The 25,153-nt window shown below is 44.4% G+C and overlaps 2 protein-coding genes and 1 long non-coding RNA gene across 4 annotated transcripts in view; 2 read left to right on the top strand and 1 right to left on the bottom strand.

The window, feature by feature from the left end:
* The window catches only part of RPP40 (ribonuclease P/MRP subunit p40), a 215,569-nt gene that overhangs the window by 10,686 nt on the left and 179,730 nt on the right, over nt 1-25,153 (bottom strand). Inside the window, exon 1 of one of the 2 annotated variants that reach the window (XM_075921303.1) lies at nt 4,274-4,663. The exons of the other annotated variant lie outside the window; for it this stretch is intronic. Coding sequence (XP_075777418.1) covers nt 4,274-4,399 — 126 coding nt within the window. The 5' untranslated portion in view covers nt 4,400-4,663. Of the gene's footprint in view, nt 1-4,273; nt 4,664-25,153 lie in introns of those variants that run through there. 2 annotated transcript variants of the gene reach the window in all.
* Nucleotides 4,677-25,153, top strand: part of LOC112543993 (uncharacterized) — a 44,106-nt gene continuing 23,629 nt past the window's right edge. Inside the window, exons 1-2 of the long non-coding RNA XR_003087290.2 lie at nt 4,677-5,111; nt 5,810-5,883. This is a non-coding gene — a long non-coding RNA (uncharacterized LOC112543993). The remainder of the gene's footprint in view (nt 5,112-5,809; nt 5,884-25,153) is intronic.
* PPP1R3G (protein phosphatase 1 regulatory subunit 3G) lies at nt 19,780-23,751 on the top strand. Its single transcript, XM_075921307.1, has one exon. The coding sequence runs from the start codon at nt 20,315-20,317 to the stop codon at nt 21,302-21,304; it is 990 nt and encodes a 329-aa protein (XP_075777422.1). The 5' UTR covers nt 19,780-20,314; the 3' UTR covers nt 21,305-23,751.

Here is a 25,153-nt window from a genome sequence, read left to right as displayed (position 1 = left end):
AATGCCTTTTTTGGAAAGTGCTCTTTTGAAAAAAGGCGCTATGTAATGCAAACTGTGCTTTTTCAAAAGAGAGCATCCAGACTTCCTGGGTGCTCTCTTTCAAAAAAGCGACTTGCTTTTTCAAAAGTACTGGTTGTAGTCTAGATGCTCTTTTTTGAAAGATCTTTTGAAAAAAGCCTCTTCCGAAAGAGTCTTGCAGTCTAGACGTAGCCTCAGGGAGGAGGCTTCGCTGCCCTACCTACCGCAGCAAAGCCAGCTACCTGGGAGCCAGATGAATTTAACCAATATCATTAACCAATAAGCATCAGCTGATCAGTTAAATGATGAATTGGTTAAACACTAACATCCCTATTTACCACATAATGGATTAAACCTGTAATAGTTATGCCCAAGCACAAATAGAAATCAGGATATGGTCAATTTTTAAAACAAATACATTCCATGTTGCAAGACACAGATTTCATTTAGCCCGCACCTCCCAAATAACTTGATGCATAAAAACTCAGAGGAGACAGGGTGCATTCAATGTAGTATGGCCACTCTCCCATATTCACAGTAGAGCCTAAAGTGTTTCTAATAAGAATGAGTTTCGCAGGCAATCAATATTACATAACACAGAAAATCAAAGGAGAAAGTAGTGCTGCTGCCCACCTTATAACCAGGCCCACCCCTCATCTGGAGCCTAGGCTCTGCTCCAGCTCTATCCCCTCTCTGGAGATGCCATACAGAGAGCAGGGCCCTTTTTCATTGCACTTGCCTGACACTCTAGCTGGGGAGCAGGCAAGATCCTACTCTCTAAACTGACTCCCCAGCTAAGTGGACGGAAGACTGGGGAAGTGGACGGTGGATTGTCCAGTTTCTCCTCTCGCTGAACTTGCCCAACCTGAAAAAATTTCTCTATAGTAATTAATTATATCACCAACTCCCCTAATTGCTTTGGAGTGGGTGTTTCCCTGTTCGGGTCGCCTTCACTAAGGATATGCAAGTCAACTTCAATCAATCACTTGGACAGCTTCAGAAAGGTATTTGGCAAACAAAAATGTGATGGATTGGTGGTTCTTCTATTTCTTGACCATCTTCTTCCTCTTCTGACTTCTAGTTGCACCAGCTCTTCATTGCTTAGTTTTTCTCTGGATTGCATAAGTTGTGTAAGGTCACCATCTTCTACCTCATTAAAACCCACATTATTGGCTAAGTAAAGGATATCTTTCGTCACAGTGAAGACAACATCTTTACATCCTTTTAAGTTACGCATTTAGACCACAACTTCCCCCATACACCATTCATGCATGTCCAACTAACTTCAACTCAAGATTTGTAGCCATGGTTTCTGATGAGCTGGTCGAAAGTATGGCATAAATAATGTGCCTTAAATGCGATAGCTTCTTAGTCCATGGGTTAGATGAATAATGTGGTGGTAGGTGGCAGAAAGACAACTCTGAAGTTTTTGCACAGGCTAGCCAGGTTGATTGGGTGAGCTGGTACATTATCAATATGTAATAAAATCTTGAAACTAAGATTTTCTTTGGCATGGTATTCCTTCCATACAAGGATAGCACAGAATCAACCATTCTGAAAAAATAGCTCCAGTTATCCCTGACTCCTTATTGGATCTCCAAATGACTAGATGGTGTTCCTTTAAAAATTCCTTGAGCGCTCATAGTGTTTCAGTTTCATAGTATGCTGTCTGCAGTTTCATCTTTATATCTCCTGCAACATCACCACCTTAGAAGCAAGGTTAGGTGGTCTTTGGCTGCTTTAAATCCAGGCACTGTCTTTTCTTGTGGAGAAACCTAAGTCTGTTCATGGATCCTCTTGCAGTAAAGGCCCATTTCATCAACACTGAAAACATGCTTAGGTGAATAGCCAACTCCCTCAATTATTTTCTTGAGATAGCTGTTGCAGTATTGGCACTAACTACCTCACTAGAAATCCTGATTACAGGTGGGAATTCAGCTACAGAGGACCGTTGGCACACCACTGGAGGAGGAGTGTTCCAAATCCACCCACCATGTTGTAGAGAATTGTTACACTGCCCTGGCAACGAGAGGAGGAATCATCCCCTAAAGAGAAGCCATGTATCTCCAAGGCTGGAAGATCTGCAGCTACCACTCCCAAGAGGAAAAGCAGGGTAGTGGTGGTTGGAGACCCTTTTCTGAGGAGAACAGAGGCACCCATCTATCACCCTGACATGGCATCCAGGGAGGTATGCTGCCTGTAAGGGGGCCATATCTGAGATATTATGGAGGGATTATCAGGAATCATCCAGCCCTCTGACTATTACTAGGGATGTTAAGAGTGTAACTGATTAATCAGTTATCCAATAAGATGATGTTTATTGGTTAATATTATTGGTCAAACTCTGCCCCTTTCCCAAGGAGGCTTCACTATGGGCTCTGCAGTATGAAGCTTATTTAAGGTTATTTGGATGTAACCACTAAGATTTTTAGCGGTACATGGTTTCCTTACTGAATGACTTTTTAACATCCCTAACTACTACCCCATACTATTCATCCATGTATAAGTGATACTTTGAGGTATGACCCTGAACAGATCAGAAGTGACATGGGAGTACAGGTGAAGGAGTTTGGAGTGCGGGTGGTGCTCTTTTTGATTCTCCCAGTCTACAGTAGGGGCCCAGGCAGACATAGGTGCATCATGGAAGTGAACACCTGACTGCAAAGACTGTGTCACCAGGGGGCTTTTGGCTTCCTTGACCATGGGATGCTGTTTCAGGAACAAAAGACTGCTAAGCAGAAATAGGGTCCACCTATCAAGGAAGAGAGTATTTGGATACAGACTTGCTAACTCAATTAGAAGGTCTTTAAACTAGGTTTGATGGGGGCAGGTGACAAAAGCCCATATGCCAGAAACTTGGAGACCTAAGTGATAGGTTAGAAACTGGGGGGAGCATAAGCTATAAAAGCAAGGAGAAAGATGACAAGACAAAACTTGCTCCTGCCACTTGCTCACTCCAAACTGATGTGCAACCAAATAGTAGCAATCTCCCACAAAGCAATGGCCACACACTTCTCTATTGAAAGAGCAGCTCTCATCCAGGTGTTCTTGCCCCCAGTTCAGGGACCAGCTCAGGACACAGCTCTAGGAAGCTTAAAAGTTCTGTAGCCACTGCTCTTCATGCCACAGCTGCCTGAAATTCCAATCCCACCTCTCAGAGCTGGTTTCCCCTACCCTAAAAGTTACCATCCCATGAGTATATCAGGTCTGCCAGAGCCAAGTGAAATATCAATTCATCGTCCACTGACCTGGATGAAACTGAATTGGATACTGATAAACCTAAATATGAATCTGATGAGTCATTGTTATCTGCTACTAGGTCTATAATTAGGTATGCAGCGATGTGTGATGTTGTCTACACAGTGCTCACGATAAGGGCCAGAAGTTAGGGGCACGTGGTTTCTCACCACAGTTACTTGAGTTGGCACAAAAATAAGCTGGAAACCCAGGGACATCTGGGAAGAAGACATTCCTAATGCTCCGTTGTGCTTTCCTACAGGGCTTAGTGAGTGAAGGTGATGCAAGACACCGTAAGATGCATAGCCACAATGCCTTTACTCTTTCTGTTGACAAGGGAGCTGCAGCCATGAGTCGTTGACAGTGGATACCAGAGAAATTGGTTTGGCAAGTTCTCAGTTTTGGCGACTTTTGCCTGTTGACAGCACTTTTTCACCAAAGCTTGCAAGTGTTGTCATAGCTAGGAACTCCACCTCCCCACCAGTCAGAAACTAGCACCTTCCTCACAGCTATAGGCTCGGGAATCTGGATTTTTCAGTCTCCTGAGCTCTCTAGTTGTACTGCCCCAACCTTTAAGTAGAAGCCCACCCCAGGGCTTGTCTATACTAGGAAAGGGCACCTCAGCAGCCTTAAAACCCGAGCAGGATAACTGGAAAGACACCCTCCTTCCCCAGTTTTGGCCGACACCTAGAATTTAGCTTGCCAGGCCTACAGCCCCTGTAGCGCCGATGTGGCAGCAGGGGCCTGATGCAGCAAGGGGTTTTCTGAGTCTGCTCCGCTACACCCCAGCCACGGACTAAGTCAGCCCCAGCGGGTGCGGCTGGCACCCCGGGAAGCAGGGCTGGGAGGGAGACACGTCGAGCCTGCGACTGCCCCGGAGCTAGAGGAGCCCGCTCGGGAGCTGCCCCCGCCCCCTGGACACAGCAGTGCGGGGCGGCACCGAATCCGTGCGCCTCAACTGGCTCGCTGGCTGACGTAGCCCTCCTTCCCCAACGGCCACCAACCGCCCCGCACTCACACGGCAGTTGTAGGGGTGGCTCCGCACGTGCGCCGCGTGCCGGGAGCGCTCGTGCCGCACGTGGCTTTTCTCGCACACCAGCAGGTGCCGCGGCGTCTCGCGGAGCCGCCGCAGCGGAACCGACATCCCGAATCCGCGCGCGCGCCGCGCCCTCCAATGAAGAAGCACCCAGAGCCCACCTCGCCCCGCCCCCACGTCACGGGCCGGGAGGGAGGGAGGGCCAGCGAGGCTACTTCCGGCGGCCTCCCCGACGCAGAGCAGCTGTTTCCGCTGCAGCCTCAGCGGGTGCGACCGCGTGTAATTACAGAGCGAGAGTCCTGAGCATGCGCAGTAACTGCAGGCGAAGCTGCTGCCCCGCCTCCCCACGTGCAAAATGGGATGAGCGGGGGGGTTGCAGGAGCTGTCAGCCGCACAGGGCTGCTCATTGAGGCGGTAACGTAGATGAACACCCGTTCTAGATCATCTCTGCCAGCAGCTGCTTGCTGAAGAGCCTGCCCGGGCCTGTCCTATCTGCCCCCCCCCCCCCGGCACATTTTTGCATCTGTTTTTGTTTTGCAGCCGCTAGAACCGCCTCAGCCTGAAAGAATCATGAGAGCTGCTTTAGGATGATGAGATCGTTACGTCACAAATGTTGTTCTTTTTATCTGCCATCTGGTTGGCGAGGTTTGGAGGGGGACCCCAGGCACATTTTTCAAAGATTTATTTGTAACCATCTGCCTTAGAAACTTCCTTCTTTTTTCATGATGAAAGCTAAGATTTTTCACTTCGACATCTGGAGCTTTAAGAAGAAAAATACAAAATATTGAAAAAGTTTTGATAAGTGCAAGCATTGGCAACAGTGAGTTAATATTTTCACTTAGTCACAGACTCCAGGAATTGATGCTTTAAGAAATGCATAAACTATCTCAACACTCAATAAAATTATTACAGTGGGTAACCTATATAGCAACCAGTAAATAGCCAATTCAGTAGCTGGACCATTAAACATTTTCAGATGTGGAGTTGATGTTTAATAGACTTGTCTTGTCAATTTTAAAATGACAAAATGCTAATTGTCTCACCAAATGCAGAACAGAGAAGTAAAAGGGGCTGGAATACTGCTAGCACAATGTATCTAAGTCCTTCTATGATCAATATTTGTACTTTTAGGTCTGATTCTCCATTGCATCTCCTGTAGTCATTCACATCTGGGCAAGATGAATTCAAAGTGGGTGTATTATGCTGTACCATAATCAATTTTACATTCCTGTCTAAGTGCAGTAAATTACTACGCACAATATAGGGTAAAGAAAAATCAAGTCCTCTGCATGCCTAACTGTTATGCTGACAGCTTAGGCCATGCCACTATCCCCTCTAATTCTATTCTCCTAAAACATGAGATATATAAGTGAAACTCCAAAGTGTGTTGCAAATGACTAATGTTTAGGTTGCCCAGCCATTTTGTGCCACACAAACATAAAACTGTGTGGTTACAGCTCTGAAATGATACACGAAGGGAGGTGAGAAAGATGACATTAACAAGGACATTTTGGCTAGGTGGAGCAGAAAGAGGGGAGAAGCAAAGGAGGATAATAATATTATTCAAGATGGCCAACCTGCAGACAGAGATGGTAAGTGCAATATTTTTAAAGAAAGTCTGAGATTTCCACCTACATTGATTGTGTAGTTACTGCAATTGCTTGTTCACATTTTGTAATTACACACAAAAATGGCTATTCAGGCATCTAACTGACCACTTGCATGTGTAATCACAGTGGATTTCTAATTTAAAAACTACCAATTACATTGTTGCTGGCTAATTAATTTTTTGTTTGTTTTTAAAATAAGTTTAATATCAATTGTATAGGGCTACTCAGCTGCAAAATCCAGTACAGGCAGTCCCCGAGTAACGCGGATCTGACTTATGTCGGATCCGCACTTACGAACGGGGCTTTTCTTGCCCCAGAACTCACGGGCGGCGGGACCACCCAGACGCACAGTGGCCCCCACCGCGTCCTCCGGGGAGAGAAAAGCTGCTCCGGGTGTCCCTGGTCTGCTGGGGGGGTCCCCAGCAGACCAGGGACACTCCGAGCAAAGCCGTAGAGGCACAGGACCCCGCCGCCTCCGCGGCTTTGCTCCGGGTGTCCCTGGTCTGCTGGGGACCCCCCCCCCAGCGGACCAGGGATACCCGGAGCAAAGCCTTGGAGGCACGGGACCCCACTGCCTCTGCGGCTTTGCTCCGGGTCTCCCTGGTCTGCTGGGGAGGGGGTGGCGCAGCTAGTGTGCCCCCCCCAGCAGACCAGGCTTTTGTTGTGGACGCCTGGTATAGAGCAGCTGGGGTGCTGCCGGGTTGGTCCTAGGGGGACCTACCCAGCAGCGCCCCAGCTGTTCTGTCCCAGGCTCCAGATTCAGCCGCTGTTGAAACTGATCAGTGGCTGATTCCAGGAAGCTGGGGGCAGAGCAACTCTGCCTCAGGCTTCCTGTAGTCAGCCCCTGGTCAGTTTCAGCATCAGCGGCTGAATCTGGAGCCAGTTCCGAGTTACGTACAAATTCAACTTAAGAACAAACCTGTAGTCCCTATCTTGTACGTAACCCGGGGACTGCCTGTAATATGCACAGATATAGCTCATCATCAAGCCTACAGATGAAAGCCAGTGTGAACAGATGGACTTTACATTATCCATGAAGATCAATGGATGGGGGGGGCTTTGTTGAAAAGGTGAAAATTCATGCCTCTAGGTCAAATAAGCTCATTGCACTAGAAGAGAAATCTACCCATGTGCAGCACAATTTATAGTCTTGTGATTTTTTCCCTTTCCTTCCAGCTCCCCAACACAGTGGACTGCATTAAAGTCATTATTTGCAACAGTTACCACACAGTGGTCTCTGAGATACCACAGTATTTACCTATGCTTAGTATAGGCTATATTGGTGCATGGTAATTGGTGAGAAATATTGACTTTTTAATGGCTATTACTGTATTTAATTAAGTGTGAGGTTTTTTGTATTGTAAAAATGGACACACTATTATTTTAAAAGTTAAATAATTTCAACTATTTAACACCTAGAAATCTACAACAGTCTCCGTAGGGATTTCAGTCTACAGTGTGCGTAATGCAGTTACACACCAATTCAGTTTGCTATGTTAGAAAATTGTATGTAGTCAAGAGGAAATGCCTTGAGGCAACATCCATGGTAATAGCTTGGAGTAAGATGGGATTTATGAACTGTTGCCTGGCACTGGTGAAAAGTTAATTCTGTTTTCAATAATCATGAGTGGATTTGGAAATTAAAGCCTGATCTTCATATTATATGGAAACTTTTTTGTTGTTGCAGAAGCCTGCTGCTTCTTTCACATATTTGTTCAGCTTTGAAAACAGATCTTTATTTGGTTTTACAAAGCTTGGGAAATTTGAACGTGTGAGGCTGCAGTATAGAGCAGAATATGGGGTTAAAAGGTGACATGCTCTTTTTAATTTCTGTTCAGTTTGGAGTGTCTTCTGAGATCAGCAGTTATATAGGATTAAAATATAAATAATTAAATACGGTTAAACCTTCAAAATTATTTGCTATGTTTACTTTGAATCTGATGTGTGTTTCTAAACCTCCATCAAACATTCTTGCTTCCAGTCAATGTTTTTCTCTCTCTCAAATATTGTTGACTGAAAAAAGAAAAGGAAGGAAGTTGCCTTGAATCTTCTAACCTTGGGTAATGTTCCACTAATCTTTTCCATCCATATGCAGATTTTTCCCATCTATGAGCAGAATACATTTGTAGGAGCACTGAGGCACGTACAAACACTAGTAGAAATAAAAAATCTAGCTGTGGGCACTCTTAATCACCTTGATGGCATTTGAATCTCTTCCAAGAGGCTATACAAGTGCGCAGCTTACAGGGAACACTGACCTTGGGCATCATTATTAGTTTTTCTAAAGAAAATACCATTTTGCATTTCTGTGTAAGTTAGCTATGTAAGAGTTTAACTGGTTTCTGGTTAACCAATAAGCATTAGCATTATCTTATCAAACAACAAATAGTCTAGTAGCACCTTAAAGACTAACAATACTTGTAGATGGAATCATGATCTTTTGTGGACACAACCAGAAGTGGGTTGTGCCCATGAAAGCTCGTGATACCATCTACACGTTTTGTTAGTTTTTAAGGTGCTACTAGACTATTCATTGTTTTAAAAAAATTTCCTGTTACAGACTAATTGGCTACCCTCCCTGAAGCAAAATGTCCCAAAGCAGACAGGGAGGAAGGAGGAGCGTGGCTCTATTCCGCCCACATTGCGTTGGGGAGTGGGATCAGCACACAGGGAGCAGTGTACTCTTATGCCATAATGGGGTGATGTAGCAGCTGTGCTTCCCTTGTACACCAGGGGCCTCTGAAAGACATTCTGTAAAATGCCTCTTCGTGTTCCACCGGGACAATACACCACAGTCCTTAAATGGCACTATGGTGCCCTAGACTAAAAATAAAATGCTACATTTCCTTCTCTGCATGTATTTTTTTAAATCCATGTTCAAATGTAAACAGCATTCAAAACTCAGTACTTTTTCTGTTGGAAGAATTCTTTTCCATCACAGTTTATCACCCCTTTAGTCTGCTTGGAAGATACTAGCTTCCTTTTGTAAGTCATCTGATGCTATTAAAATGTTGCAATTCCTGCAGTTATTGTTTTAATAATGCTTGCTGTGTTGAGGTCTATTTTTAATGAGTATTTTGAGAGAAAAACACTGGCATCTTCCTTTAATAAACTATTGTGTTACATTCCAGAAACATTCAGCTGTTCATAAAACTCCCAGTACTGCAGTTCTTTCTCATGCAAAACTCCTATTGGTGTGTGAGAGAGGTATTTTGAATGAGTACAGACTGCAGGATTTGGCCTAAAGATTTTAGCAGGGTTTTTAAAAATATTCTTTGTCAGCCAAATGCCAAGATCATGTTGCTGCCTATCTCTGTTAGAGAAATACTGAAAATGCTGCCAGCAGAGTAAGAAAGCCATAGAGACAGAAGAGAGTGGTTTCTTAGCCAATAAGAAACCTTTCCACTTGTTTTTTTGACTGTAGTTCCTTCAGTGTTGGTATGCACAGTTTTCCTGAACTATCTAGCCTGTTATCCATGGCTATGTGGTGCCCAGGTATTACATTTCTAATAATTTAGGGAAACAGGCCCTTGTCTAAGTTGAGCAAAGGAACCTGTTACTAGTCTCTTTTAGGTTCTAGGGCAATGTTTTCAAAAGCACCTGTTGCATTTAGGATCCTAAATACCTTTTTCAAACATGTCTTAAGCATTTCGGTCTGATTTACTTTCAGTGAGACTAGGACCAAACCTGTCCCAGAACAGGGAATTGGACCCAGCCCCAGGGGACAGGAGTAACTACTGCTCAGGGAGTGTGGGAAAGGCTTGCTCCCCAGCCCTTTGTGAAAAAGCAGTGTAGATACATGTGAAGTTCACTGGAGGCAGACAGGGCGGTCACCCCTTCAGCCCCACTGCTGTATACAGGCACAGAAAGGTGAAATTTTTCAAAAGCTCCTATGTAACTTAGCACTAATGTTAGGAGTTGGGTTTCTAAGCCATTTAGATGCTTTTTAAAATTCCAACCCTTAGGTACTTAAAAGTAAACTTCAGAGCCTAATTGTAGGCTCCTTTTTTTAAAAAAATGTTAACTCTGGTTTGTACACAAAACTACTGATTTTTAAGGCTCAAAGCATCTCATATGCACACACGTTCTTGAAAGGGACTCTCTATGCACAGATCTCCTGCTCTCAGCTTTTAAGTGAAGGGAGTGCTGCCTCCACTGTGCCATCACCATGTCCATATGTGTGAGGAAGGGGTTTCCACTGGAAATATGGGAGAAATATGTAAGGAACTCGGGACTGGCTAAATTAAATGGCTTTATCCTATGGTGATCCACTGAATTTCCATGCGGAAATGTGGGAAGTGCAGAGGCAGAAGTCCCATAAATGGTAGGCTGGGTCCTATATCCACATGGCTGGATTGCCCTTCCCCTCTAATCCCCAAGATTTATTAGCTAGGAAAGCCTTCCAAATTCCTTTCTGTTAGGGGATGCCTACTGAGGAACAATGTGAGGGCACTGTTATGGAATTTTTCTACCTCCCTGGCCCCTTCAAGTACAGAAATGTAACGAGTGTGCATACTGTAGTTGTATTTCATTCTTATTTTGCTTCTGTTTGTTCACAGTTTGAATGTATGGTGTTTGTGTTTCGTATCCCTTTATACCATTTATAGTGATGATTAAAGAACTAAAAATCACTTTATCTGGAGAACGAGCTACTTGTAAATTTGGGTACTGAGAACAAACGTTTCCTCTAATTGGATTTAGTCCAAATAACTGAATCAATCACAAAATTTCCTCTGGGATTTTTCCATGGCAAAGTGTTGACTCAGAACAATAGCATACAAGCCCAGAGAATACAAATCATCTCCTTACTGGAGGCTCCCCCGGCTCCCACATCAGCTCCCCTGAAACATCATCTTTTGGCAAATCAGTTGTCAATTGGCACTTAGTGCAAATTTAGTATTAGTCTGTTCTGAGTCCCCACGTTCTGTCTGCTAACAGTCTGTGTTCAGATGAGCCTCTTGCCAACCTTGCTACTTCAGGCCAAACATGTTGGGGAACAGGCAATTCTTTGTATGTGCCTGGAGGATTTTATCTGATCGTTTCTTGTCTAGCTCCTTCATGAAACTAACTGCACCATCCATTCTATTCAAGCAAGCTGTAAAGCAAGATCACCAGGGAAATTCAGCAGTTCAGATAAGCTTTTGGGGCTTTAGTGTGAAGATGCACAACCATCTGTATGGAATGATGAAAGTTCACTAAATTACTGTATTTACCTAATGTACAGGTACATTGCAAAGCAGGGGTGGGGAACCTCAGGCTCGGGAGCTGGATCTGGCCCCCCCAAGGCTCAGTTTCCCCACACACACACATTGGGGAGCCTGCAGTGGTGCTCCAGCCCCCTTGCCTCCCACCCACAGGGCTGGAGCATACAAAATCTACTAACCTAGTCCCCCCCCCCCAAGTCTCTGGTGCACAAGGGGAATGTGAAGAGTGTCTATTTCCTTCTCAGTCAGGGATTTCTCACTTTGCTTCTCTCTTGTGTGAGCCCCCCCCCCCCCGACTAATTTTTCTGTGGATCAGCAGCCCCCCACCCACCCAAAAAAGGTTCCCCACCCCGCTGTAAAGTTGAACAACCCATTGCAAATCAGTGCCAATTGTTTGTATTGTTTAAAATTAAACAAGACCATTAAATAGGGAAATGGCAGACACTTTGGATCAACTGATAAGAATAATCAGAGAACACACTGAAAATGTGGCAGAAAACATTGGGAGAGTTTGATACAATCTGCAGCAGTTCCCAACCTTTTCCAGGTGGAAACCTATTTTGACAATTCTGGAAGACTTGGTGACCCAAGGCAATTCAAAAATGGGTGGGGGTAGGGACAAAGCCACCTGAGGAGACACTTGGTGACCCTTTTGAAATGTAATAGCAACCCATAGGTTGGGAAACCCTTATCTAAAGGCATTAAGCATCTGTGAAGTTGAAAGGAAGGCGGGCATTATAGCTAAGTGGAAATGCTCTGTTAGACCACAGCTACTCTTTTGCTGGGAGTAAGGAAGCTTGGGTTGGTATTATGTTTATCTGTGAGGAAGAGTACTTGTGTGTCATAGAACAGTGACTTCTACATCTAATTAAGAAGTAGCATTTAAAATTAAGCAAGTCCATTTGGTCTTCTAGGGAATGAAAAGAAAGTCATGAGGTCTTAAAGATACAGGGCACAAAGAGCAAGAGGGGATGAGAAGACATAATTCTGCTTGACTCTGATAGGAATGTGGAGGAAATGAAAATTTAAAACAAACTTAATTTTAAAAGATTTGCTACAGAGTCTGTAGAAGCTACCATAATAATACAGTGAAGAAAATGTGCACTCAGCACAACCGTGGGGCAAGTTGGCTGCAGTCTCAGATTAAATGGAATTTGAAGAGTCACCGAGGGAGCACAAACTGTGTGCATTCTAGTGGGGTTTACAATATTTATAGAATTTCAGTTGTTTAAAATTGTCACAATCCACCATCATTATACAGGGGTGGTAAACTGACACACACAGCAGGTATGGTGATTTTTTTCAAACATGGACACATAAAAGTAGGCACCTAAATAAAACTGGTCTGATTTTTAGACGAGCTGAGCCCTTGCTGTTCCGACTAAAGTTAATGGAGGCTGCTGGATCTCAGTTCTACACTCAGTTACGGGACTTTAGGCACTCACAAAGTGCTTACCAATATCACTACAGATTCCACAGTGTGTCCATATCACCCTAATCTTACTATCCTTCCTCACATTGAATTGTCCCATGCTCCAAAAGTAGCCCTACTGATTGCAAAGGGACTACTTAAGTCATAATTACTCATTGTGGGTAAGGATGGCAGAATCAAGCCTTGTTATTCCAGATATAGACAGTGATCCAGATCCAGTGGAACATTGTTAGGGAGGCTGAAAATACTTTTGTTAGATAGGCTTATATGCTTAAATAAATTAAAACAGCTTCATGATAGGCAGTCATTTGCTGAAGAATTTAAAAGCTGACTCTGCCTTTTATTTTATTAGTTTTTGATAAGTACAAAAATACATGATGAGTGAGGGAGAGGGAGCGAGGCACAGTAATCAATAATGTATTATCAGATTCTTGACTTCAGGCTCTCTCAAAATAATACTCATATTGTCAGTGTTGAAGCTCTGCAGTTTATTATTTTAACTAGAAGGATTACCAGGGTCCTTTGGGGGTAGGGGGCTGGTGGTTTATGAGTGTGTGCAAAAGTTAGGGCAGAGCCTTGGGGTTGAAGAGGGGCTCAGGGCAGGGGATATGGACAGTGGGAAAGGAGTTGGGGAGGAAAGGGCTCGAGTCATGGGGGTGTAGGAGTCAGGGTGGGGGTTGAGAAGGGACTCAGGGCAGGGGGCTGGAGATGTGGAGAGTGCGAAAGTGAGGTTTGGGGAGTGAGGAGGGACTCAGGGCTGGGGGGGGGGTCCCATTCAGTGGGGTCTTCTCTTGCCCTCTTGAGTAGTGGGGCTTTTTCTCCCCCCCACCCCACCCCACTGGCCAGTAGGGGCCTTTTCTCCAACCCCCAGTCAGCAGGACCTGTCTGTCCCTCCTCAAACTACCCTGGCCAGCAGGGACCTTCTCTCTCCCCCAGCCCCTTCAGCTGCCAGGGGCCTCTTATCTCTTTATGACTGATAAAAGTTTGGTATATACATTAGGGATGTTAAAATATGATTAATTACATAAACGTGTAACCGTTGAAATTTTCAGCAGTTACACGCAGGGAGGGGTGGTGTCAGTTCCCCAGGAGCCGGTGTGCTCGTGGAACTGGCTTTTAAGTTGGCTCCCCATGCATACCAGCTTGTGCCTGTCTTCCCCATGCTGAGCCCTTCCTCACAATACAATTCATACTCACACCAGCTAAATCCTGATGATAATCCCCTAACAGTACTGCAAACTCTTCATCTTCCCTTTAAACTCTCTATGGCTGTGTCTAGACTGGCCAGTTTTTCCAGAAAATCATCCGCTTTTCCGGAAAAACTTGCCAGCTGTCTACACTGGCCGCTTGAATTTCCGCAAAAGCACTGACTTCCTACTGTAAGAAATCAGTGCTTCTTGCGGAAATACTATTCTGCTCCCGTTCAGGCAAAAGTCCCTTTGAGGGCCAGTGTAGACAGCTCAGATTTGTTTTCCGCAAAAAAGCCCCGATCGCGAAAATGGCGAACGGGGCTTTTTTGCGGAAAAGCACGTTTAGATTCGCACGGACTCTTTTCCGTAAAAAGTGCTTTTGCGGAAAAGTGTCCATGCTAATCTAGATGCTCTGTTCCGAAAATGCTTTTAACGGAAAACTTTTCTGTTAAAAGCATTTCTGGAAAATCATGCCAATCTAGACGCAGCCTATCAGTACAAGATGGTCCAGACTAAGGGACTGCTATGTTATAGCCCTGCACTAGAGTAGAGAATGGATGGCTGGCGCTAGGATTCTGTATTGTCCTAGCTTGATCATAATTACTATATAAAATTAATTTTTTGCACATTAGAAATGTAAGGGCTACTGATACCAGATCTCTTCCTATACTTATCCTGATGCACTCCTCAGGACATGGACTACATAAACCCATTAATCTGTCCAAAATTCTCCTGCCAACTTCACTGAGGGGTGGAGTGGATGGTGAAGATGATATCTTTACAATTAAGTAATTAAATATTCAAGCTGCTTGGAGTCCACACACATCCCCTTTTGAAGCTCTGCCTCCAGGGGTCTGATTCAGCAAGTAGTTTCTACTTCAAAGTGTTCCATTACCATGACTGTTCTTTGTAAATAGTGGGAGCCTTGGAAATGGATGTGGCCCTGTGACATCCAGTCAGAAATAAGCATTTAAAAAGTCATCCTATGCTAAAAACATTTTTTCAGTAGTTGAGTATATTATTTTCCTGACAAAATGAAGAGATTTCTTGTCCTGTTGCCAGATGCATGGCACAAATAACTGAAGAGTTAAAATCACTGTATCATTATGGGAAACAGTCATTTGCATGAATGAGAGAAACAGGACATTCATAAATTCAAAATCTCTCCCTTTCTCATAAATCATTGTCAATTTGATTTCTAGTTAAAGATGGGGTGGAATACTTCATAATACATGGCAGCCCTAAAGAAAGAGAGATTTCTGCCATTTTCTGAAGGACTCCAGTAAAATTTATGCGAGGATTTGTCTCCTGAGTATTGGTCAGAAATTCAGATTAAATCCCTCTCAATCCCTTTGGAAACGGTAACAGTTATTGCTATTCCTCTTAAGGCATATTGAACACTTTTTAACTTCAATACTCACTTCTTCGAGAACAAATCTAATCTGTGCCTTATGGATTAGAGCTATTCAATTCTGCTTACTAGATAACCAGTTGAAATATAAGAAAATGTTGTAATAAACTTTCTGTATAAGCTTCAAAACAGAAAGGAATACACAGATATTTAAATAATCTCTAATCAAACAACATGCCCTGGAAAGATCTATGATTCAGGTTTTACACTGGAATATAGTAGAAACTCATAACCTGATGGAATCCTCACACACAATATTTGGAAATCCCCCCCAAACTGATAAAACGAAAATCTTAGAATCTTAACTAAGATGCTATCTTTGCAAATAATGTTTCCACAGGGCATGAAGCATTACTTATTTTGAAATGATTCAAGAGGATATGAATATCCCAATATGCCAACTACCTAGGAATGACAAGACTGTTAAAATGAGTTGTCCTGAAATCTAAGAATATTCAGAACACAATTTAGTCTCTGGAAAACCAGCTTAATGCAAAAGCATACATTTTCAAAGTTGAAGTCTCAAGACTTAGTTAAATATGGATAAAAACAGTCCAGAACTAATGTAGGACAAATCTGAAGTAAGATGTGTGAAGAATTTGAAATCAGATTTGAATATTCATTTTGGGCACAAATTGCCGAAGTCCCTCTTGAAACCTGCATCCACACTTTCTCTCTCCCAAGACTTATCTTGTATGTTAAATAAATACATGTTAATATTACACAGGAGTTATAACTCATTAATGTTTTATAATAAGCCTCTGTCATTAGTGATCTCCTTAGGCAAGATGTGAGGGGAGAACTGGCGAGGTCACTGAAGAGATTTGAGCCTTTGTAACGTGTGGCTGCATCTAGACTGGCATGATTTTGCGGAAATACTTTTAACGGAAAAGTTTTTCCGTTAAAAGTATTTCTGCAAAAGAGCGTCTAGATTGGCATGGATGTTTTTGCGCAAAAAGTGCTTTTCCACAAAAGCATCCGTGCCCAGTATAGACGTGCTTTCGCGCAAGAAAGCTCCGATGGCCATTTTAGCTATCGGGCTTTCTTGAGCAAAAAATTAAGGTGCCTGTCTACACTGGCTCTCTTGCGCAAGTATTCTTGCGCAAGAGGGCTTATCCCTGAGTGGGAGCGTCAAAGTATTTGCGCAAGAAACACTGAATTCTTATATTAGAACGTCAGTGTTCTTGCGCAAATTCAAGCGGCCAGTGTGGACAGCTGGCAAGTTTTTGCGCAAAAGCAGCTGCTTTTGTGCAAAATCTTGCCAGTCTAGACACACCCTGTATGTTTATTAACCGAATACCTTTCTGAAGACTGCCAGGACATCTATCAGTTTGAAATGTGGATATTAGAGCCATGATTGAAAATGCTCTATGTTATCAACAGGCTGCTTGAATTGACTCTCTGATTAAACTGGACCATAATCTGAATTAGTGGAAACTGTAAACAAATATTATTTTCCAGTCTAAATATAGCTCATCATTTTCTCCAGAGATTTGAAGCTGGATGATTGTAGACAAACAATTGTCTTCCTTTTGTATCTAAGACAGCCCTACTCAACTACAGAAACCCCAGGGGCCAGAAAAATACTCATAGCACATGCTGAGGGCCACAACTTAAGTGTGGTTGCATATACATGCAAATAGCGTCTTTCACACATCTCCATTTCCATTTATCCCTGCAAAAATGAATTCCATCTCCCAAACAGGGTTGATCCTGTGTTCATCCAACAAGGGTCTCTTCTTTGTTGCCATTTTTAATGCTATTAAAAAGAAAATTGTATATTGGTGTTTAGCTTGAAGCTTCAGGTTTTGCATTTCTTGGAGTGATTTTACTGTAAAAAGAAGAGAGTTTCCAAGTCATGGGGCTCCAACCTGCGGTGGGCGGGGAGCTGGGAAAGTCAAGCTGGATACAAGAGGCAAAAGATCACAGGTGCCTGGGATTCCCAAGGACTGACGTCCCCACACGGGAGTCCGTCACTACATGTAGGACAGAGGCAGGGCTGCCTGGCTGCTGTGCCGGACTCAAATAATGGCTGTGTGAGCCTGTCAGCACCTCTCAGGCTCTGACCACAAGACTAAGCAGCAAGCACTTCCTACAATGCCCCTGTGCTCCCAGCACCTCCTCCGTGGGCTAGAAATGCCGACACCCTGTACTTGTCTGTTCCAGCCAGCCCCTCCGCTTGCGTCTTTCAATGCTCACCCCACCTGGGAGACACCTTGCTGTTGTGGAGCATGTTCCCGGTGGAGGCCATGTTCAAAGAATCCCACCTGTGGGCCGCATGTCCAGTCCCACGTAAACCCAAACAAATGGGCCGCATGTGGCCCATGTGTTAACCACCTCTTAGATCAGAGCTACTTATTAATCCAAACAGATGCATCTGTTTGTTAAACCACACATCCAACAGTATTGCTGCCTCCCAAAGGACTGAGCCTCCAGACAGAGCATCTGCAACAGAATTTTCCTTTCATGGAATAAAGTAACTGATTCGGAAATCAACAAGGCTGGTGACAGACTTTGCTGGGCCCTTGGCAATATGGGAGAGGTTCTGTTCCAAGGCTCCTGGAAGAGGCAGGGCCTCGGTTGGAAGGGGCAGGGCTTCTCCAGCCAGCCCTCAGTGCTGCCCAGACTGTGCTGCATGGCGCTCTGGTCATGATTTAAAGGGCTTTGATCTTCAGCTGCTACTGCTGCCATGGTAGTGGCAGTGGTAGCCTGGAACCTCTGGCCCTTTTAAATCACTAGGCCCTGGGGCAACTGTCCCCTCTGCTCCCTCCCTCCCCGTTGGTGACCTTAGAAATCAAACATCATGAGATAGTGAAAATAGACTCTTTAGTGACAATTCTGAAATAAAGGGATTTATAGTTTCCTATCATCAGTACATAAATTACCTTCATTCTGTTGTCTGGAAAAAAGGTAGGATACATGTTATCCCTGAAATGGCTATGCTACAGCACGAGTGACTTCACTAAAGCCACTCCAAACAATTAACCAGTTGGCAGTAGTTGGTTTCTGTTCTCCATTGTTTGTCCAAAATAATCCTTCTATTGGAAATAAAAGATACAGACATTCATGCAATGAGATAAATGAAAAAGTGAAGATGGTATTTTAAGACCATTCCTCCAATTGTAAAATGATTCCTTAAAGTAAGTTTGCCAGAATTCCCACTCCCTCAGAGTAAAAGTCATGGACAGGTCATGGGACTGTGACATTTTGTTTACTGCCCATGACCTGTCCATTTTTACTAAAATTCCTGTGACTAAATCACAGCTTTAATCACGAGTCTTGCAACAATCAAACAAAAAAGTAGAGTGGCTTAAAATAATGTGACTTTAAAAGAAAAAGAATCCCAATGTATTATTTGGGATTTTTGAGAATGTAGGGTTCTTGTTTTCAAGTTTTTTTCTTTAATTATGAGGATGTAGAAACTTTCTTTAAAAAGACTGAAGCAGGGATTCTCAAATAAGCACATGCCTGTAAAAGAAAATATCATGAGACATTGTAAAATATGGCAGCACTGGAAGCGCCTGCTACTCATACAGGTTGCAATTGAACCTTTCAGGGCACAGCACTTTTGAAAATCAGTCCCAACAAATGTCCAGATGGGCACATGAAATCAGAAGCCACTTTTGAAAAATCTTGGCCCATGTATTAGTGGAGAACTGACTAATTAGTTTTCCACAGAAGGGAAGCCTGTTAAACTGAAATGAGAAAAATGTGACTGTTAAAGATTCAATACTCCTTTTCAATTAAAGCCAGCAGAAAAATCCAAATTAGCACCCCTGGTGAACTGACATCTAGGAAAACTAGGTGTATCAGTACTGCTATTTCTAAACTAAAACACTGAAAAGTAAAAGTTTTAAAAAGCAGTAACAGCAACCCCTCTCTCCCAGGCCTTTGTGTATCACAAAAGTAAAATCTTTTTTTTGCTAGGACACCTTTTTAAATGTCCTTACAAGAGAAGCTGCTGCATTTACAGAATTGAAATCAATCACCCGTGTAGGGAGCTTGTTGCAGGACTCTGGTGCAAATTACTTTTGTTTTCCCATAATAGATTCCCTGAAGTAGTATCAAATCTGGTAGCTGGAATGTGAGACTGTGGGGGCAGCTTGGCCCATTGTGGCCTGGCTATATACAGGCAATGACCAAGGGCTCTTAACTTTTCCAGACTTCTGTATCTCTTTCAGGAATCTGATTTATCTTGAGTACCCCAAACTTTCACCCCACTTAAAAGCTACTTGCTCATAAAATCAGACATAAAAAAATACAAAAGTATTCACAGTAATCTGTTACTGAAAAATAATTTTCATTTTCCCCATATAATCATAAGCCAATTGGAATATAACTTGTATTTACATTTCTGTGTATAGTATATAGAGCAATATAGCTAAGTCATTGTATAAAAGCGTCAGGGCGTAGCAAAGTTAGTTTGTACAGGATAAACTTAAAAAACAGCAAATAGTCTGGTAGAACTTTAAAGACTAGCAAACACGTGTAGATGGTATCATTGAGCTTTCCTGGGCACAGCCCACTTCTTGGATCGACTTGCTCTGTTGTAAAATTAGCTAAATATCTAGAGAACTCTGCATACCACCCGGGATAAACATACCTCTGGCCTAGGGCACTAGAATAATGACAATCACAGTGCAGCTGCCTGGGCTGAGGGTCATTGTTGGTTGACTCTAGAAAACTCTGCAGGCGGCTCATGCCTAGGAGCAATAAGCAAGTCACAAGACATCTCAGGGCCCTGCAGGGAAAAGTCGGCGGCGCAACAGCCGCTTCCCACTGGGACGCTCCGCTCTCTTGCTGATACCACTTTTGGAGTCCTCCCGTAGCTGCTGCTTCCGTGGAGACAGCAGGGCCCTCCCCCGGCTCAGGAAAGGGCGTGTAGGAAGCCGCGGGCGGGCAGCGCCTCCCGCCGAGGTGGGCGTGTTCGGCCAAACATTCAACGCATGGAAACTTCTCCGAGCCTGTCCGCGGCGCTGGGTCGGCGCTCTGCCCCTTCGCCCCCTGACTCTGCCTGGGCTGGGGACGTGGCTGGAGGCTCGCGGCTTGACTCCTCCTGAGCCCCCCGGGAACGGGCCCCATGACTCCGCTGCAAGGCAAAGGGGAGAAAGCGACCCCACCGCCTTAGCCGGGGGCAGGCCCCGGGAGAGGGGGGAGGGTCGAGCGGGGATATGCCATGGAAGGCCGGGACTCCGGGCTAGTGGGCTTGGAGCAGGGGCTAGGGCTTTTCGGGGGCCGCCAGCAAGAGGGGACGGCCCGGGTGCTACCGCGGGACCCCTGGCGAGGCAGCTCGGCGGAGCAAGAGAGGGAGGCGGCGGCTGCGTTGCCTCTGCAGGAGCCTTGGGGAGAGCCCCCGCCGGGGCGGGCCGGAGCCTCTCCCCCGCCGGAGGATGAGGAGCTGCTGCTGGAGCTGCGCCGCCGCGGCGGGCGGTCCCTGTCGCTGCCCGCTAGCCCCAGTCTGGCGGCCGCCCGGCTCTTTCCGCCGTCGCAGGAGGGTGGCGCCGGCGGCTGCTGCACCAAGTGCAAGAAGCGGGTGCAGTTCGCGGACTCGCTGGGGCTGCGCCTGGCCAGCGTGAAGCACTTCAGCGCGGCGGAGGAGCCGCAGGTGCCGCCCGCGGTGCTCTCCCGCCTGGGCCCGCGGCACCTGGACTTCAGCGCTGCGCTCGGCCTGGGCTGCGGGACCCGCCCTCCTCCTCCGCCCCTGCAGCTGGTGCCCGACTTCCAGCCCGCCGGGGAGCCGGCGGCGGCCGAGCGGCTGCGGCGGGAGCGGGTGTGCCTGGAGCGGCTGGGCAGCCCCGCGGCGGCCCTGGATGTGCGGGGCATCGTGCGGGTGCTGAGCTGCCCCGGCCCCAAGGAGGTGACGGTGCGCTACACCTTCAACGAGTGGCGCTCCTTCCTGGACGCCGTGGCCGTGCCCCTGCCGGGCCCCGAGTACAGCGACCCCCCTACCGAGCACTTCCACTTCAGCCTGTGCACCCCGCCCAGCATGCAGGAGGGCTCCGCCGTGCACTTTGCCATCTGCTACCGCAGCCAGCAGGGCGAGTACTGGGACAACAACGGTGGCAGCAACTACACCCTGCGTTGCTGCCGCCCCGCCCGCGGGGGACTTCCCGCAGCGCCCCGCACAGACACCGGCCCCTGCGACGCCCCAGGTCCCCTCTACTGAGCGCCGTCTGGACAGCCATGAACTACGGCAGCACTGCCCAGCCCGAGGCAGCCCTTGCCTTCTTCAATTTAGCGTGGGAGGAGGCGGGAGTAAACCAGCATTTCCCAAAGCCTGAGGCAACAGCAGCGCCTTACTGTGAGCATAGCTTGGGGCCAACACGTTGCTAGTCTCCCTACGCCCTGCAGGAAGCCTTGGGCCAGTCACCCATTGTGCTGAGCGGGTAGGGTGTGGTAACAAGCAGCTAGCTATGAATGCGCTGCCCTTGATCCCAGAAGGCACCCTGTGCCAAGCCAAGCTTTAGCTGTTGGATACCACTGCAGTGTTCTCCCATCCCTTGTACTGGCACCCTGGAACAACTCTGTACTGCTTTTCCTGGGGAGACCCTGCTGCACAGTCACTGGTTCCCCAGTCTCCCATTGGAATGTTGCTTCCCCCTGCTCCCCTCCAAATTACAGAGTTGACTGATTCAGGGGACTTCCTCCCATCAGCTTGAAAGTTACAGAAAACGCTAGGTCTCACCTGTTGATTCTGATAGTTAGCTAACCATTTCTGTAAAGAAACTTAACTCTCAGGAACTGCAAGAAAGCAGTTTCCTCTGACAGTTTTCTCTTTAAAGTTGCTTAAAGAGAACTGGAAATAAGATCTTATTTTAAAAAAAATATTTTTCTCTAACTTGAAGATAGTGCCTTATATGAAATGTCTTATTTAATACACTGAATTTAAGCAGAAAACTTCAATTCCAGTGTTGACTGTGTTTTGCATATGCATTAGTTATTTTTCTTTGGACTGACAGATAATGCCAAGTACATTCCCATTTATGGCATCTTCTAGAAACAGGGACAGAGATGGGCAAAAACAGTCATTATGGCTTGCAGAAATTCAGTTCTTTAAGAAGTGGGTGAGGGTCAGTCCCCAACCACCTAATTCTTAGGTCTTGATTCTGCAAACACATGGGTGCAAAATATATTTGGATAAGTTCATGGAGAACAGGTCCTTTAGTAGCTGTTACTAAAAAAGAGGGTTAGGCTAGGCATGCCATGCCATACTTTGGCTGTCCTTAACCTCTGACTGCCAGAAGCTGGCAGTGGATGACAGAGGATGGATCACTCTGCTTGTTCTGTTCATTCCCTCTGAAGCAACTGGCACTGACCACTGTCAAAAGACAGGAAAATACTGGGTCAGAGGGACTATTGTTCTTACACTTAATTTTACTCGTGAATGGTTAGTGAGGCTACTGAAGTACTCAACGTCAAGAACATAAATCTTTGTCAGACCATGGAGGAATGTGAAAGATTTAAATTCAGTCAGTACTTGTCTCACATTCAAATGAGGGGACCTACTCCTTTCCCTCCCTTCCAAAAAAACATCACATGACAGCAGTTTTCCATTCTAATATTTTAATTAGTGTGAGCATTTTGTTTTGAGTGCCCCATCTTTGCTATAGTTTGAGGCCATACATGCCAGAAAATATCCTTCTTTTCTTGTAAGTTAGTGGACTTTCAGATTGTTCTATGGCTAATACAGTTCCACCTACCACAGCCTTGTTTTATAAAGTTCATGCATCACTCTGGCTAATATTTAACTAGAGTCTTGTCTAACATACACAGGTGTTGTTTTTTCCTTGTGTGTCTACACTGCACTGTAAATCGAAATAAGATACGCAATTTGAGCTATGCAAATTGCATATCCTATTTTGATCTTATTTCAAAATAACTTATTTTGTAATTTGACGCTGTTTACACAGTGCCAAATTTTGAAATAACCCACTATTCCGAAATGTGCCTTACGCCTTGTGCAATGAGGTTTAGAGGGACATCGGAATAGTGAGCACGAAATAATGGGCTTGCTGTTAAGACACAGGATAGCTATTTCGGGATACTGCAGTATCCCAAAATAGAGTTGCAGTGTAGACATAGCCTCAATAAAAGATCTAGAAATTAAAACAGTGGTGGTTTTTTTAATGGTATGTCCACGCTCCAGGTTCTACATCAGCACAGTTACAATTACACCTCAACAGTACTACAGTATAGCAAAGGAGTTTCTGTGCTGTAGTAAATCCATCACCTTTGAGAGGTACTAGGGTTGACAGAACAATTCTAATGACAACCTTGCTGTGTCTACAGCGGGATTTAGGTTGACCCACCTACATTACACAGGTCTGAAACTTTTAATAGTATGATACCTAGTTGTTACATGGATCTTTGTATTATTTGGCATGTGTAAATATTTTTGTTAGGCATGACTACCCGAGGAATGGTTTTACAAAGTAAAGTCAGGTCTTAGTTTTCCACAGTCCTCAGTGAGTAAAAATACATGATTTTGTTCAACTCTCTTCAAGCTATACTCATTACCACATTTCTGTAAAAGCATGTGTTCTGAGTGTCATTTGTCAGTACATATTTGTAAAAGACACCATTCACTAATATCTAAGCCCTGTTCTACACTTGGGAGTTATTTTGAAATAACTCCCTTTATTTAGAAATAACAAGCAGAGCATCCACACTACCAAGCCTGTTAGTTTGAAATAAGGGGCTGGTTATTTCAAAATAGTGGTTGTGTAGACGCTCCCCTGCTGCTATTTCAAAATAACTACTCCCTAGAATCATTCAAAGTAATTACTCCTCAGTGCTTCCTGGGGCTCTAGTCAAGGTAGCGTGTCCATATGAAGGCAGCCTGCCTCAGACTAATTTTGAGGCTTCCCTATAGTGTGGACATGCTATTTTAAAATAGTAATTTTGGGAGTTATTTCAAAATAATTTCCTATTGTAGATATGCCCAAAGATAGTGGTGTAATAAGATTAATAGCACTGACAAGTATAAATATTTTACATTTACAAGACTTATGCATATTTTAATGTACAAAGCTGTAATTTATAAAACTTGATGCTCCAGGGCATATCTACATTATGCAAAGTTTACTTAATAGCATACTCAATTGCAACATGATAATACCCCATAAGATTAAAACATAAGTTTGATTTTGCAGTGTAGACAGGGTCAGACTCTGTTAGTAAATCATACTATAACCTTGGACTTGGCAAGTCTGTAAATAGCATTCAGGGTGATGATTAAAAACATGGCCTAATCCTGTCTGAGCCCCAGGACTAAGGAATGGTTCACCTGTGATAGGGCACTGCAACTTGGTAAATACCCACAAACACTAGATTTTCAGTATTCATGAGACCTTTGTAGCATCACGAGAACTCTGATTTTCAAAGGAATTATTGGGAATGTTTCATTACTTAACTCAATCTATATAATTTTAGTACTTCAGAATGGGGGGTAGTTTTGAATAAAGTATAACAAAAAGAAAAGGCATACTGCCATAGTACAGAAAATACTTCCTCATGTTGGTTTCTGACTTTTTGCATATTACTTCAGAATAGAGGGTTATTTTCTTTTTAGAAACTTAGAGAGCTTGCTGCAAATTTTCTAAGGCTTCCAACTCACTTAAAATAACAAAAAAACATTAGAATTTAAACACCTTAAGCAAGACTCCATGCAAATAACCATTCTGTGGGTAAAGTTGTTTAGCTCAGTAAATTTGAGGTTATACATAGTAAGTTGTGTACATATAAACTGAAAGAGAAATCCCAGTAATTATTTCATAAATATAAACTCTCAAAATATGCATTAGGTCCACATATTTTAAAAAGGAAAATAGTTAAATTGTTTACTGTCCCCAAAACATTAACTTTAAAAAATGATGTACTATAAACAGGATAGTACATGGGAAAATATGAGCTGATTTAGCTTCTTAAACATTAGATTACTACTTGAAATTTATGCAGTTACTGCTGAATTATGATACTAAAAGTACTGAGCCCTATTCTTTACTGAATAACAGCA

Source organism: Pelodiscus sinensis, chromosome 2 (genome assembly GCF_049634645.1).
Source record: "Pelodiscus sinensis isolate JC-2024 chromosome 2, ASM4963464v1, whole genome shotgun sequence".
Classification (NCBI taxonomy): Eukaryota; Metazoa; Chordata; order Testudines; family Trionychidae; genus Pelodiscus; species Pelodiscus sinensis.
Note: the sequence above shows the minus strand (reverse complement) of the source record. Positions and strands in the feature narration are given on the sequence as shown.